This window comes from Leptopilina heterotoma, unplaced genomic scaffold (genome assembly GCF_015476425.1).
Source record: "Leptopilina heterotoma isolate Lh14 unplaced genomic scaffold, ASM1547642v1 Lhet_218, whole genome shotgun sequence".
NCBI lineage: Eukaryota > Metazoa > Arthropoda > Insecta > Hymenoptera > Figitidae > Leptopilina > Leptopilina heterotoma.
Genome location: NW_025110935.1, coordinates 944,952 through 963,111, shown reverse-complemented (window position 1 = coordinate 963,111; position 18,160 = coordinate 944,952). Strand labels below are relative to the sequence as shown.

The 18,160-nt window shown below is 22.2% G+C and overlaps 1 protein-coding gene across 1 annotated transcript; it reads right to left on the bottom strand.

The window, feature by feature from the left end:
* Positions 1–2,213: 2,213 nt before the first annotated feature.
* On the bottom strand, positions 2,214–12,457 carry LOC122501910 (FERM, ARHGEF and pleckstrin domain-containing protein 1-like). The gene is made up of 10 exons (XM_043611694.1): positions 12,263–12,457; positions 10,618–10,707; positions 10,029–10,404; positions 9,699–9,808; positions 9,465–9,605; positions 6,504–6,658; positions 6,277–6,401; positions 6,028–6,182; positions 5,656–5,915; positions 2,214–2,289 (listed from the first exon to the last, which is right to left on the bottom strand). The coding sequence occupies exons 1-10, from the start codon at positions 12,455–12,457 to the stop codon at positions 2,214–2,216; spliced, it is 1,683 nt and encodes a 560-aa protein (XP_043467629.1).
* Positions 12,458–18,160: the final 5,703 nt, after the last annotated feature.

Below are 18,160 nucleotides of genomic sequence, written 5' to 3'. Positions count from 1 at the left end.
TTTAATTTACAATTCATTTAACAATAAAAATTATGTCATTACTGAAATTATGACAATTAACAATTGTTTATAACACTGAAAAAAACTTATTTGATTCAAATAACTGATTACTTTCCTATTATAAAATAAAAATTCTCTTGAATCAAAAAAAATTTTATTTCAATCAATTAAATGGTTAATTGGTTTAATTTATTGGTTTAAATACAATTTATTTGATTCAAGTAAAAATTATTTGTTTCAATTAAATAGTTATTTAATAATCGACAAGTAATTTTTTTGAATTATTCATTTTAATTATATTTATTTCAATTAAATAAATATTTTTCCAATGTAGAATAATTTCTAAATATTTAAAAAAATTACATTTTTTTAAATTAAAAATATTTTTCAAATACTGTGCTTCTGAAATATTGATAGTCACAAAATTTTATTGTAGATAGAAAATGACGTGCATTAGAAATAAAGATTAAAAATTTCTTTACTGCTTTATTTAATTTGAAGAAAAATTCATCTTCGAAAATAAATTTATACCATTACTGAAATAAATTAATATAAATGAAAATTTATGTTCTTATGATTTTAATAAACTTTTATGTGAAAAATTAAATTTATTTCTCGCTTGGAAAAATTTCATAGAAAGTACTACTTGAAGATTCATCTATCATTTAGATATTTATTCTAAAAAAAACTTGTATTCTTTCAAGGTCTACTGAAAAATAATAAAAAACTATTTCTCCATTTTTAAGGTTTAAAAAATTAAAAACAAAAAATTAAAACAATAATTATGTAGACAAAATATTATATAAATATATTTTAATATATAATTCAAATTTATGAAATATTTCATATTTGATAAAAATTTATAAATCGAACGAATTTTTAAACTTTCGAAAAAAATGCCAAATTGTTATTTGCTATCTTGGTATATTTTTTTTAAGTATTCGAAAAAAATTTAAGTATTATAAAATTATGTTTTTTCAAACCACTAGAAGTTTTATCTACATTAGACTAATGTACGTATTGCAAGAAAAGAATAACTAAAATATTTAAATCAAAAGAAAAAATATATAATATTTTTTTTAATAATTTCGAAATAAAATTTAAAATTCAAAAATTTATAAATCTTTCTAACATTAATTTTAACGAAAAAAATAGTTATTTGCGGGGTTGAAAAAAAAACATTTTTCTTCATGTTGTGTACTTTATTTAATGTGTTACAAATTTTTGTTTTCACAAATTATAGTAGTTAATAGATTAATTTTTCAAATGACAAAAAAATGAAATTAGACATTCAATTATTTATCAACAAAGTACTTAATTTATACGTAAAAAAGACTTTTCACAAATATCAACATAATTCTTCTTTTTTAAAAAAAAAAAAAGATAAATGAATAATTACAAAAAAATAATTTATCAACACCTCTCAAGAATAAAAAATACATTTTCTTTTCTCTTTTAAATCTTACATTAATTTTTTTTCCAGTCTTGATTGTTAGATATATTCTCAACAAATAAAATTTCGAAAAAAGAGAATTAATAATTTCCCAAAAATTCCAAAAATTAACAAACATCAAAATTCAATAATTGTCACATTAAAATTTCATATTAAACCACAAATATGTAACTTTTAAAAATCTAACAAAATTATTGTCTTTCTCAAGACATAACTTACCATGCATATCAAAAATTGGTCCATTAGTGCGTTTTACTAACTTTTGCATTATTATCACTAAATAATTGTTGATTTTGAATCTATTTACAATTTCTAAAAAAAAAAAACCTATGCGAACTTTTATAAGGGTATACAGCCAAATACAAATCAGTCTGTAATGACGTACACGATATCATTCATATATAAAGTAATAACACTATGATTGATAACTAAATTATAAAATACATGTTACACAAATTATTTTATCAATTACTATCAATAATTGTCTCTTCTTGTTGCATTTCAATTCGTTCATTATAAGGCCGCAAATTTGATTCTTTACTATTACAATTATTCCTTAACGAAACACATACTTTCTTTCAATCATTCTTGCACCTGTTTCTTTAATTACAATGAAGAAACAACGTAAATCATTTTCACAAGAAAAAAACAAATTCACAATTCTAATATTTATATATATATGAACACAAAGTGATAAATTTCATTCACACGTGTGTCCATTTAATTTTGGCATACATATTGTAGAAATATAATAATCAATTCAGTAGTCTTCTTTTCTATTCACGTTTGCCAAGATGTGACTCTGCTGTGTCGCACTTTTTATTACTTCCATCCATCTGAAAAATTTAAATTTATTTTTCAATATTATTTCGATTATTATTTTTTTTAAGTAATCCTCGGTTTATTAAAATGAAAAGAGCAATTCCACGTGAAGTGATCTAGTCGAAAAAATTATTCGTTCACAGACATTTTTGTATTTAAATAATTTGTTAAAAAATAATAGTTACAATTAAAAGGAATAATTAAAAGTAAAATAAACTAATTAATATTAAATAATTAAAATTAAAATAAACTAATTAATATTAAAATTAAATAATTAATAACTACATAAAAATTAAAGACTTTTAATTTTTTCGCAACAAATTTTAAAGCATTTTTTGATTATTTATCAATGTTAAAAATCTTTTTCCAAAAACAAAAAATATGTTTATCATCTCTTTTTAGAAACAAATCAAATTATTGATTAATTATAATCAATTTTTACAAAAAACTACCTTTTTGTTCATTTTTAAAAAATTTTTATTAGAAAGCTGAGAGTTTTTCAAATAAAAGATGTAAAAATTAAAGAAGAACAACAAATATATTTTTGTGAAATGAAAAAATTAACTTTTTAAACACTCTTTTTATTTTCTTGAGAATCCATTGTCCCATTTTTAAACATTACATAGTTTAATGGTAAAAATATCTGCTTTTTAATTAAAATGATAAAAATTAAAAAGAAGTTTTTTTAGGAAAATTGAAAAATAATATCTACTTATTTTTGAAAAAAAGAGGATTTAAAAAATATTTTTTTGAAGAAAGATTTCTTGAATTTAAAAATCCACAAAAAGATTCACAATATTTACAAATTATTTATTTACCAATAAAATAAAAAAAATTATAAATGTTCACTAAAAAAAAAACAATTTTTTTAACAAAACAAACAAACATTTCAAAAATAATTGTTTTTCACAAAATTTTAATAAATAATTCTAAAAAATTAAATTACGTATAAGAAAAAACTATGTTAATATATAATTATTTCTTTAGATAATTAAATTTTTGAAAATATACAATGGAAAATATTGAAAACAATTATTGAATTCCAAAAAAAAATTATAATAAAAAAATTCCAAAAATCACTTTTATTTAAAAAATATTTTAATACATTTTTTTAAACTAATATTGATTTATTTTCATTATTAAATTATTATTTGAGGATTTTTCATTAAATTTTTTCAAGAATTAAATTATTTACAAAATTTGCAACTAAAATTTATCACAATTTGATTTTCAAAAATTTGAATGAAATTTATTACAAATATGAATTATTTTCAATAAAATTTGAAGAAAAATGAATTATTTAAATACTTTCTAATTAGATAGATATTTCAAAAATTTAATTATCTTAAAAAAAATTATTCAAAAACGAATTTTCGAAAGATTTGACTACTTATTTTTCACACTATAAAAATCAAAAAAGTCAATTGGGGCATTTTAGGTAAAATTTTCATTAAAAATTTCTATTTGTAAGGAACAATTATTTTCGAATTTCATGTGAAAAATAAGAAAACGAGAATATTTTTTATTTTCTTATTTGATAAAAATTATGGAATTTGTGATTTTTTTAAATTCAACTTCTTCAGAATTACAAATACAGAAATACATTATTTTTCTGAAAAATTTTAATGATAAAATCTAAAAAAGTAGATTTTTTAAAAGTTTAATTTACTTTTCCTGAAAATAAGGGAATTTTAAAAATAAAAACAAAAAATACTAATAAATGCGTTTTTTAAAAAATATTATATAATATAATTTTTCGAAAGAAATTGATTATTTTTAAAAAAATATATTTCGACATTTTTAAAAATCTATTTAAATCTATTTAAAAATCAATTTCAATCAATTTTTGAGGAATTTTAATTCAATATTTTAAAATTGATTGATTTGTCAAAAATTTTAATAATTCTAAAAAATTATGTGTTTTTTCTAAAAATTATGTATGTAATTGAAAAGGTTGGAAACAATTGAATTTACAAAAATTATGATAAAAAACTTGTAAAAATTGCATTTTTAAAGAATATTTTAATTTAATTTTTTTAAACTAATTTTTATTAATTTTCATTATTAAATTTTTATTCGAAGATATTTCATTATATTTTTTCGAGAATTCAATCATTTTTAAAATTTGCAATGAAAATTCATTAAAAATTTGATGTTCAAAAAGTTTAACAAAAAACATAGTAAAAATAAATTATTTCTAGTAAAATTTGACAAAAATTCAATTATTTGAAAACTTTTTAATTACATATTTCAAAAATTTAATTATCTTATAAAAATGAATCAAGAATAATTTTTTTGATAACAATAAACAATCAAATTTACAAAAATTATTATAAAAAACTTGTGAGAATTGCATTTTTAAAACATATTTCAATATAATTTTTTTAAACTAATTTTTATTAATTTTCATTATTAAATTTTTCTTTAAAGATTTTTTATTAAAATTTTTCATGAATTCAATTATTTTCAAAATTTGCAATTAAAATTCACAAAAATTTTAATGAAATACATAAAGAAAATGAATTATTTCCAATAAAATCAGCTAAAAATTCAATTATTCAAAAACTTTTTAATTCTATATTTCAAACATTTAATTACTTTAAAAAAATTATTAAAAAATAAATTTTCGAAAGATTTGACTTGTTATTTTTCACACTACAAAAGTCAAAATAAGTTGCATTTCATACTTAAAAATTGGTAGGTATTTTTATTGCAATATTTGGAAAAATTGCCAAAAAAAGTTGCATTTTTTAAAAATAAATCGCAAACATTGGACTTTTTTTTAAAATAGTTGGAAAAAAGTCCAAAAAGTCACGTGGGGCATTCCAGGTGAAATTTTCATTAAAAAGTTATTTTTCTTTGAGACAATTTTTTCGAATTTCATGGGAAAAATAAGAAAATACGTATTTTTTTTATTTTGTTTTTGAATGAAAATTATGGAAGTTGTGACTTTTTTAATTTCAACTTCTACAGGAGCCGAAGACTTTTGAAAAACGTTTTTCTCTAATATTTCTAGAAGATAAAAAAAATGTTCTTTATGAAATTTATTCGATTTTTCTTGTACTTTCTATATATTCACTAAAAAATAACGTATCTGCAACGAAAATATAAATAAACGAATATTAAATCTCTAGAGGATCGAAAATTAAAATTTTTACTTGGTCGTTTCATGTAAAATTGCTCAATTTTTTAAATCAAAATAGAAAAAAGACAAATGATTCGAAAAAAAAAATATTTTCTCCAACGTCTTATCGTGGGAAAAATGAGTGATTTTGCGAGTGTGAAGTTTGTTGCTCGAGCATAGCGAGAGCAACAAACTTCACACTCGCAAAATCACTAATTTTCCCCACAAGTTGAAAAAAGTTCAATTAATCTCTTACCTTCCAAAAGTATAGTCACTTTCAGCTCTAAAGAAATAAACATGACTTTTGAATTGCAATTTAAAGACAAAATCTTTATTGATTGCATCCTTCTCCGACGGAGTAGTGACAGTATATCCCAGCAATGGGAGACACGCAAGTGGAAAATTATCTCTGTGCGACTTGTAGAAAAATAAACAAAAGTTTGTGAAAACAACCCAAAGCCTCTGCCAACCGTTGCTGTTTTTAAATTTTCTCAAAAGAAATCCACTGAGTTGATTCTAAAATTTTTGCAAAAAAGAAAATAAAACATTTAAATATCTTCTCTCTCTCGTAAAAAAGCAAAATAATATTTTCCTTGGAGTGAAATAATAAAAAATTCATATAGAATACCTCAAATGCTCGAAGTTGGTCGCTATAACTGATACTCGTATTTCGATGCCAGCATACATGAACGGTTGTATTACTTCTTTGTGATGCTTTAGCTCCACCGCAACTCGTTCTATCGATTTCAATTCCATCTCCTACTTCATCCGCTGAGCCAAATACTTTTATTTCCATTTGAATAATAAAATTTTCAAAAATATAGATAACAGAAATAATATTTTTTCTTTTCGTTATAATAAAAAAATAATTACTTACTGCATGTTTGAAGATTCGAATAGGGAGATTTAGTCTCGGTTGTATTTGCCATTGCAATAGTATTATTTAAATCTTCCAGCCAACGTTCCTTTTCTTCCTCATTATTTGCGGCGACCGTGAGGTAACTAAGCAAAACGATAAAAACAAACGACCAATAATTTTAATTCCATTTTTTAATTTTCTAATAATTTTATTTTTAAAAAATATGAATAGGAGGAATTACGTACTGATTGCCTTGGCCCAAAATAACGAAAACATTCTCTGCTATCGTTTTGTTATCGCTTTCTTGAATCGACATTCCTTTTAAGGGAAGTTGACCGTGTACTCGAAAACATTGAGAAGGCTGTTGTGTTCTTGATGTGTATAGTAGTACGTCGGAAAACTAGAAATCATAAATTCAGAAATCATAAAATCATAAATTTCAGTCAAGAGTAGTAAAAAAAAATTGGGACATTAATTTCAATAGCAGGCTACGCACTCGATAATTAATTTTAAAAAAGTATCAAAAATTAGCTCTAACACTAAACAAAGTAGTAAAAAAGTAGCTATCATCGAAAAAATAAATTTCACAACTAACAAAACTCGTCTTAGTCAATACACAAAAATTTGATTCAGTATTTCCCTGACTTTTTTCTGATTTCCATCAAAAATATTTACTTTTATTCTAATTCTACTAAAAACTTCAGAATTTTTCAATTCTAAATTTTTGAAAAATTCAATAAAATTAAACAAATAAAATTCTTAATACATAAAATTTAATTTGAATTAATTACAAGAGTTAAGAAAATAATAAACTAACCATTTTTTCAGGAATAATTTAAATGTTATTACAGTTTTCCAACAATTACAATTTTCAACGATTTCAATTATAATTTTGAAATTTAATTAATCATTTTCTAAAAATTCATACTATAACGCTTTTAATATTTAATTATATAAAATTTCAACTGAAATTCGTTTTAAAATCAATTCTTATTAACCCCTTCGCAGTCTAGTTGAAAATCGCTTGTGGTCCAAAAACGGTCCGAAAAAAAAGTTTACAAAAAAATATGATTTCATCATATATAAGGTTTTTGGGGTCGCTGAATTCGAATTTGAGGTTAGTTTTTGAAAATTCAAAATGGCGGATCCAATATGGCGACCAAATATGGTGGATAATTTTAAAATTAAAGAGTTTTAAGGGAAATTCATTTCTCGGGGGTTTTCGAGGTCGCTGAATCCAAATCTGAAGTCAGATTTAAAAAATTCAAAATGGCGGACCCAAAATGGCGATTTCAAAAAAAAATTTTTTTTCAGATGTTCTTAAAACTCGTTACTCGGGGGTTTTCGGGGTCTCTGATTACAAATATGATGTCATATTTTCAAAATTCAAAATGGCGGATCCAATATGGCGGATGATTTCAAGATTGATGCGAAAAAAATATGAAGTTACCTCAAAAACCCCTGAGTAAACATTTTAGACAAATTTGTCAACATTCAAAAAATTTGATCGACATATTGAATCCACAATTTAGCATTTAGAAAAACGAACATCAAATTCGAATACAGTGACCCCAAAAAACCCCGGGAACCGAATTTCGATCGAAACGCATAAATTTTGAAACTATCCGCCATATTGGATCTAACATTTTGAATTTTGTAAAACGAACATCAAATTCAAATTCAGCGACCCCAAAAACCCCTGAGAAACGAATTTTAATCCAATCGCATCAATCTTGAAATTATCCGCCATATTGGATCCGCCATTTTGAATTTTGAAAATCTGACCTGATATTTGTAATCAGAGACCCCGAAAACCCCCCAAGTAACGAGTTTAAAGCGAATTTGAAATTTTTTTATTTTTTGAAGTCGACATTTTGAGTCCGCCATTTTGAATTTTTTAAATCTGACTTCAGATTCGGATTCAGCGACCCCAAAAACAGTAGTATGTACTTCGCTACTAAAATCAAATCATGTTTAGTATTTTTTTTTTGAGATGGCCATATATGGCCACAGACGCGAAGGTGGCACGACTTTTCGTGGCCATATATGGGCCATGGACTGTTAAGGGGTTAAAAAGTTCAACTAGAATAATTCAATTATTTAAATACAAAAATAAATATTATATTGCATATTTGAATACTTCTTAAGAATTAATTCTTATAAACAATTTCTTAATTTTTTAAAAAACAATTTAATTTCTGAGATGAATTTTATTCAATTTTTGTAAAAAATTTTATTATTTGGAAATATAATTGAATTCTTGAGAAGAATTTTATGAACATTTTTAACAGTAATTGAATTCCTGAGAAGCATTTTCTAATTTATGAAAATAATTAAATTCTTGTGAAGAGTTTTATTCAATTTTTTTTTAAATAATTGAATTCTCGTGAAAAATATTATTGTTCTTGGAAAATAATAGAATTCTTGTGAAAATTTTTATTAATTGGAAAAATAATTGAATTCTTGCGAAGAATTTTATAAAAATTGTTTAAAGTAATTGAATTTTCTGAGAAGCTTTTTATTATTTATAAAAATAATGGAATTTTTGTAAAAAAATTTTATTATTTGGCAAAATAATTGAATTCTTGTGATGAATTTTATGAATGTTTTTAAAAGTAATTGAATTGCTGAGAAGCATTTTCTTATTTATGAAAATAATTGGATTCTTGAGAAGAGTATTTTTCCAATTTATTTTTAAATATGTAATTGAATTCTCGTGAAAAATTTTATTATTAATAAAAATAATTGAATTCTTGTGAAGAATTTTATTGAAATTGTTTTAAATAATTGAATTTTCGTGAAAAATTTTAATTGATTGTGAAAAAATTGAATTCCTATAAAAATTGTATTACTTATGAAAATAATTTAATATTTGCAAAGAACTTTATTAAAATTGCTTTGTGGAATTTTTAGAAAATTGTAGATATTGATAATAATTGATTTGAGAAAAGTTGTTCAAATAATTAAATCGTTTCAAAGAATTTTAGTACAATTTTTGAGAATTTTTTTTATTTCAACTATTAGCGAATTTAAAATGATGCAAATTTCCCCAAAAAAAGTAAAAATTTGTATCACGAATCTAAAAAAAACATCCAAATAGTAGCAAGTTTTAAAAAGAAGTAGTAAATTGCAGTAGGTTTTAGTAGATTTCGTGCGGAGCCTGCAATGGAGAGAAAAAGAGAAGAGATTAAGAAATCGAATCTTACCAAAAAGAACATCCATTGTTGAAATCCCTTGCGACTGTATTTCTGTAAGCAACCTTGTCTAATAAATTTCCGATCCCCCTGGACTAGATTGTCAAAACCGCTTATATCTCTTTGTAATTCGCAGAGTTGAACAAGATTCTCCTGCAACAAAGAATTTAATCTTCTGTATAAATAAAAAAAATATTGACAATGGTTAAAAGAAAATTAATTTAAGAAAAAATTAATTAAAATTACCGCTTGATGTAAAATAGTGAAAGCCTCCAATAATGTTTCGCCGAGTCTATCTCTGGCAGCTAAACAGTCTTCGAAATCAGTGTGATCTTTTGGATAATGATCTAGTAACCCTGGAAGTAAAAATTAAATAATTAAATCAATTTGACAATAGACTTAATGATCTTAATAGATAATGAACTAAATAGTTGATATTGATTGAACTATTGAATGAATTATTAAAAATTAATTGAACTACTGAATTAATTATTAAAAATTAGTTGAAATATTGATATAATTATAAACACTTCCAATTATCGAATGTAGTTATAATAAATAAATCACGAAACCTACTATCAATAATACTGTTGTAATGGAATAATCGCTGAAGCGGTTTTAAGAGGAAGGAGCTTAATGGTAGATAGCAATGTTTCTGAGATTCAAAGTCTCTGCACAGTTGATCAAATTGTTTGGATGTTCTCATTGAATACTCCATTTTCTCCAGAACAGGCATCAAATTTTCCAAATATTGATCGTAAAGTGGAAGGATATTCAATAAAGTATTGTAGAGAAAATCTCCAATATTATGCCTCGCATTACTTTCCCAACGTGTTAGACGTGCCTCCATCTCCTGAAGACAAGGACCATGTGCGTCGGCAAGAAATTCCAATAGTGTCACCATTGAATCGCCCTCTGTGTCTGTTTCTTTCGTCAATTCCTCGCGGAACCACTAAACAAATATAGTTATTAATTAGTTATAATAAATAAATAATTTATATATAAAATTATAAATATATAAATATATTTTTGAATCTATAAAAAAATTAATTAGTAAATGTGTAAATAAATAAATAAAAATAAAAAAAAATAAATAAAAATAAAAATAAAAAAAATTAATAAAAAGATATACAATAACAATCGTGATTTTTATTATAAAACTTACCACATTAATAACATCTAAATCCTTTTTGTATGTTCTTTCTGTCATGAGAAGCTCCTTAGCAATAAAATAAGCTTTGTCAATTGGCCATTTCTAGAAAGAATATTAAAAAATAATTTAAGTTCAAATAGTTTTAGTTAATTAGTAGTAATTAATATATATTAATTAATTATTAGTAACTGCAGGCCTCGAATCAACTTCAAGGCGCAAAAAAGTCCCTTCACGTTTAATACCAATAAAAAACAAATCTATTTTTTCAAGAATTTTAATTAAAAATTTCAAAAATGATTGTTTTTTCCAAAATTAAGAAAAAAAATTAAGAATAGAATTTTACAAAAACTAATATATTTTTTTAAACTAATTTTTATTATCAAATTTTTATTTGATGATTTTTCATTAAACATTTTTTTAAAATTCAATTATTTTCAAAATTTGCAATTAAAATTTATCAAAATTTGATTTTTAAAAAGTTGAATGAAATTTATTAAAAATATGAATTATTTTCAATAAAGTTTGACAAAAATTCAATTTATTATTTAAAAGCTTCTTAATTATATATTTCAAACATTTAATTTCCTTAAAATATTTATAAAAAATAAATTTTTGAAAGATTTGACTAGTTATTTTTTACACTGTAAAAAGCGAAATAAGTTGCATTTTATATTTAAAAATTGATATTTTATTGCAATATTTGAAAAAATTCTCAAAACAGTCGTATTTTTTAAAAATAAATCGAAAATAAAAATTTGACTTTTTTGAAAATAGTTGAAAAAAGAACAAAAAGTCATATAGGTCATTCCAGTTGAAAATTTCATTAAAAATTTCTTTTTGTTTGCAACAATTCTTGTTTAATTTCATGTGAAACATAAGAAAACACGTTTTTTTTATTCTGTTAATAGAAAAAAATTATAGAAGTGGTGAATTTTTGACAAAAATTCAGTTATTTAATACCTTTTTAATTATATATTTTAAAATTAAAAAATTTAAATTTCCAGTTATTTAGTTATTTTTCACACTATAAAAATCGAAATAAGTTGCATTTCATACTTAAAAATTGGTATTTTATTGCAATATTTGGAGGAAAAATCGAAAAAGTTTTGAAAATAAATGGAAAAATTTGACTTTTCTGAAAATAGTTTTAAAAAAGTGGAAAAAGTCTTGTGGAGCATTCCAGGTGAAATTTTCATTAAAAATTTCTTTTCGTTTGGAACAATTTTTTTCGAATTTCATGTAAAAAATAAGAAAACACGTATTTTTTTATTTTGTTATTGAATGAAAATTATGAAAGTTGTGAATTTTTTAAGTTCAACTTCTTCAGAAGCCGAAGTCTTTTGAAAGACGTTTTTCTCTAATACTTCTAGGAAATAAAAAAAATGTCTTTTACGAAATTTATTAGATTTTTCTTAAGCTTTTTCTATACTCAACAGAAAATAACGTATCTGCAACGAAAGAATAAATAAATTAATATTTAGAATCTCGGATAGAAAAATAGTACCATTAGTGGAATTTTTAAACGAATCAATGTGAATAGAAACTTTTTTTTAAAAAATAGCAGCTAAATAGTAATTAATATAAATAACAATTAATTAATAAAAGACATAAAATATTAAAGATTTTTTACACAGTGATAAATAATTTTCGATATTACCTTGATTTTACGAACTTCAGCATCTTCGGCGTCTTCATTTTTCAATGTTTTCAATGGACTCAGATCAGGAGTATTGACCATACTATTATTACTAAATTCCGGTACTCCATTAGTTCGTTTCTCTGGAGATTTAGCATTCGTGAATACGGAGTTGTTATTTTGATTTTTTGGTGATTCATCATCATCATCATCCATCTCCGTTTTCGAATCTATAAACAGTAAAATTATTAGTTAACGAGTCTTTCAATTAATTAATATAATAACAATAAGAAAATTTAAGAACCCGTTTAAGACATAATAATAAATGGGAATCAGGCTGAAGGGCTTCATGCTAAAGTGCAATTATCTTCTGTTAATTAATTTCTCAAGTACTAATTTCACATGTAATTAGCTTCATAAAAGCAGTAAATTAAATTAGCAAAATGTAAAATCACTCAAGTTAATGGATAGAATTTTAAAATGGTACTAGCAAAATTTTCAATTTTCTATGACGAAAGTTTTTCAAGTATTTATTTTAAAAAAAAACTCTGATGCTTTAAATAAAAGTTGAAATATTTTTTTAATAAAAAAAAATAAGAATACAAATAAAAAGTAAATTAAATTCTGAAATTTTATAAATTGTTTTTTAATACTTGATGAATGATTTTTAAATGAAGATTCGAATTTGAAAGAGAAATTAATTTCGTTCATTCGAACAGAAATATTTTTTAAAAATTTAAATGTCAATAATCATAATTTTCCCAAAGGAAAAATTTGTATTCAATTAATTCAAGAACGTTATGCAACTTCAATTTTCTAAATAATTTAGCTAATTGTAAGCAACCTAAAATATGTACCAAAAATATTTTTTTTACTCAAATGCACATTGAAATTAATGCATGCAAATAATAGTACGGGTCTCATCATTAATTCAAATCTAATAATCGTGCTCACAATAAAATTGATACTAAAAATTGGTTAAGTGATACTAAATACGACTTTGCTACTTTGAAATCATCGTCTAAATTCAGTAAAGACGAAAAAATTGAAATAGAAAAGAGAAAAAGAAAAACTAATTCTGGAACCTATTCCAAAAATAATAGAAAACCGAGTCTGGAAATTGACGATACTCTGAATAAACGGAATTAATTAATCATTAATATAGAAGACAATAAAATGAATCAAATATTCTCCAAATAACAATTTTCCACAAAATGAACAATAATCACATCATTTTACAAAACAGTAAAAAAATTTTCAATTTTTTAAGAGAAATTGAAAAATTTTCAATCCAGACTCGAAATGAAAAAAACAGCACATATTACAGAATACAATTTTTTGTTAAGAGGAGAAAAAAAAAATTTTTTTTTTCACAATAATTAGGATTCGTTGGGGATTACTCACACATGGTTTTATTGTCATCCAGTCGATCAACAATTCCAGGAGTGCGATAAAAAAATATACGAAATGGAAAACAAAGAAAAATATACGCACGAGAGATTAAATCAACAACTCAGACGTAAGCGAGGATACTGTTCAAGAGCTGAATAAAGAAGATTTACAGTAAAACGAAAAACTATAACTCCAAGAATTTGAATTAAAGAAAAATTAAAAATATTTCTCATTTCCGGGGAAATTCATCAGTTTTGCAAATAAAATAGAAGTCCAACTAATATAGAAAATGACGACTAAGAAGAAAATGCGCATCAGAAAATAAAAATTACTCTAGGAAAATACAACAAAAATGTTGTAAAGTAATTGATAATTTAAAAATTACTAATTACTAATTGATAATTAATTATTAATAATTCAAAGAAAATGTTTTTATTAAAAAAATTTGTTAATTATATGATAATGTTGGAGGGATCGGTGAAATTTCAAATTTTCGATATTTTAAATTTTGTTAAGGTTCGACAATATTTTTTCTTGCATTATTATTTAGGATCTATTATTATCAAAAATTAAAAAATACATTTTTGACCTTTTTCAAAATTTTATATTTTGAAAAAAATTAAAATTTTTCAAAATACGATTGATTGTTCAAAATCTTTTAAAAAATCCTACAAAAAATTCGGCTGTGAAAAATAATAAAAACTGTGGAAGAAGTTGATTTTTTTTTAATATGACACCAACAAAATTTAAGTCAATCAATATTCGTTTTTTAAAATATTTTAATACAATTTTTCGAAAGAAATTGAATTTTTTAAAAGAATTTATTTCGTCTCTTTCAAAAATACAATAAAATTTTGAAGAATTTTAATTCGAAATCTTTAACATGATTATGATTTCTCAAAATTTTTTTAGGTAATTCTAAAACATTAGATTCTTTTTCAGTTTAATTTCAAGAATTTTAATTGAAAATTTTATAAATAACTGCTTTCTCCAAATAATTTTATAATTCTAAAAAATTTAATTTTACCAAAACTATGTTAATGTAATTATTTTTTGTAGATAATTGAATGTTCGTAAATATATAGTGGAAAATATTGAAATCGATTAAATTTATAAAAATTATGATGAAAAAAATTGTAAGAATTACATTTCAAAAAAATATTTCAAAACAATTTTTTTTAACTAATTTTTATTAATTTTCATTATCAAAATTTTTATTTGAGGATTTTCAATTATGTCAAGAATTCAATTATTTTCAGAATTTGCTACCAAAATTCTTCGAATATTAATCTTCAAAATTTTCATTTTCAATTATTTTCAATGAATTTTACAAAATTTTGAATTATTTAAAAATTTTTTACTTATATTATTTATAATATTCAAAAATTTAAATTTCAATTATTTTCAATAAAATTTTAGAAAATTTCAATTATTTAAAAACTTCTTACTTACATTATTTATAATATTCAAAAATTCGAATTTCAATTATTTTCAATAAAATTTTACAAAATTTCAATTATTTAAAAACTTCTTACTATATTATTTATAAAATTAAAAAATTCCAATTTTAATTATTTTCATTAAAATTTGACAAAACTTTAATTATTTGAAAATTTTTTATTATAGGTATATTTCAAAAATTTAATTATCTTAAAATAATTATTAAAAATAAGTTTTCGAAAGATTTAATCAGTTATTTTTCACACTATAAAAATCCAAATAAGTTACACTTTATACCAAAAAAATAGTATTTTATTGCAATATTTGGAGGAAAAGTCGAAAAAGTCTTATTTTTTGAAAATAACTGAAAAGTCTAAATAGTCAAGTGGGTCATTCCAGGTGAAATTTTCATTAAAAATTTCTTTATATTTGGAACAATTTTTTTTCAAATTTCATGTAAAAAATAAGAAAACACGTATTTTTTTATTTTATTATTAAATGAAAATTATAGAAGTTTTGATTTTTTTTAATTTAACTTCTTCAAAAGCCGAAAACTTTTGAAAGACATTTTTCTCCAATAATTCTAGGAAATAAAAAAAATGTTCTCTATGAAATTTATTCGATTTTTCTTAAACTTTCTATATATTCACTAAAAAATAACTAATCTCCAACGAAAATATAAACAAATTGATATTTAATATCTCGAAAAAAGTTCAAATTTTAATTTTTCGAAAATTTCGATTTCTATTGAAAAAATATTAAGTAATTAATAATTTCCTAATTTATCAAAGTATATTTTCCAAAAATTTACTTGGTTTTGAAATTTCACTGTTCCCTCTCCTATAAACTAAACTTAAAAAAAAATTAAAACGAATAAAATCGAATAAATTAAAAATGTTAACGAAACAAAAACGAAATCAGTTATAATTTCTTCAGCGTGACTTTGTATATAATTTATTATATATTAATTATTATGTATCAATAGTCAATGTACAATATACTTCCTACTTTTGGAATATCAGTTTCTCTTTAACCTGTCACCCCGTGTGTTAACGCTCATCGGGGAAATCGCGCAACGTATATAGAGATATATAACAGTTACGGTATTAATAATAATTTATAATAATAATAATTATAATAATAATAATTCTTTCAAAATTACACGAATACAAATCAATGAAGAGCGTCGTGGTACCTATATATTTCACTTTTTTCTTTCATTTATATCTCAACATTTTTTGTATAATATAACTTTCATTCATTCACACCATCTCCCTGATTTCTTTTCTTCTTTTTTTCTTTTTATTTTCTTTTTATTCAATTTTTCATTTATTCAAATTATTATTCAATAATAATTTCCCATACTTTTCTATAATTTTGCTTAAAATTTGTTTAAAATTTTCGCAATAAGAAAACAAAATTTCTCAAAAATTACATCGTCCCAATTTGTCACTCCGAAAATATGTTTACTTTCAACTTTTCAAATTAATAATAAAATTCAAATTTAATATTAATAATAATAATAATAAAAATAATTTTTATAAAAATTATAAAAAAATAAAGATAGCAACAACAATAAAAATAGAAACAAAAAAATAATAAAAAATGAAGGAACGTTCAAAATTTATGTCACATTTTGGGTGGTGGAAGGGGGGGGGGGGGTTCTACTAAAGATGACACAATTTTTCTTATGTAAAAGTCTGTAAAATTGCATGACAAGTGTAGGGGAGGGGGGATTTTGAAAAATCTTAAAAAAGTGCTTTTGACATTTTTTGTGAACGCTCCCTAATAACAATATTCACAATTTTTCTAATAACATTAAATTGACAAAAAACAAATCAAAAGTTTACAACTTTTGATTCGTTTTTTGTCTCAATTTTGATTATAGAAAAACTGTATGAAAATAAAAATAATACGAATAATAAAATTGTTTTTAAAATTTTAATTAACAAATTAAAATTATTTAATTAATTTAATTATTTTTCAATAACTAATAGTATCGTTAGAAAAATTGTATTAAGCACAAATAATAAAAGAAAATTTAAGGAAAGTTTATATTCATTCATTTCAAAATGTTTAAAATGTTTTTAAAAAGTTGTAACGAATATAACGAGATTATATAATATAAAGGAATTTACTACGTAAAGAGTTGTTTCTTTTTTTCCATTTTGTTTTATATATAATATATATATATTTATATAAAGTGGTATACGAATATTTATCAAAAGGGTATACAGACTTGATACTCAACTATAAAAAAAAACCAAAGCGAGATTAGTCTTATGAACTCCATATTATTTATTAATTTTCTAAATTTCTATTATTCACGTATTTGGACCATGCTTGAAAATCATGCTGGAACGTCGAAAATATATACTTCGATTCAAGTGAGATTTCTATATATATAGTCGGTGATTTATATATCAAAATTAATTAACAATAATTATATTTGGACATTGACATATAGAGGGGGCATTGAAATAATCCTCTGGTATTATACAATATTGATCGATGGATGTTCGATTCTTCGAAATTATTATTATTATTCACGATTTTTATTCAATTTAGTTTCAATGTTAATTTAATATTCAATTCAATTTAATCAATTAATTATGAAAATCCTTATTTAATAGGGAATTCTTCTTTTTTTTCCTTTTTTAACTTTTCTATTTTAGATTCACATTTTCAATTTTTGGAAAATTATCAAATTATAAGAATTAATTTATTAATTTATTAATTCATATAATTATAATTTATTAAAATTATTTTTTTTTATCACTGGATGTGTCAGTGAAGGACGAATTATTTAAAGATTTTTATTTCTCTTCACTTTAATAATTCTGAGAGAATATATCGATTTGTGAAGGCAGAAATAAATTTATTTTTGTTCTTTTACATAGAAAATGTTTTTATCGAAGGTTCGAACATCCTAGAAAAACAGAGAAGTGACATAGAGTAAACAAGGGGTAATGGAAAATCCATTTACATTTATATATTATATATATATTTGTTTATTTATAAATATAGAAATTTATCTATAAACACAATGTGAAGCGATAGAAAGAAAGAAAGGGATCAAGGAGCAAA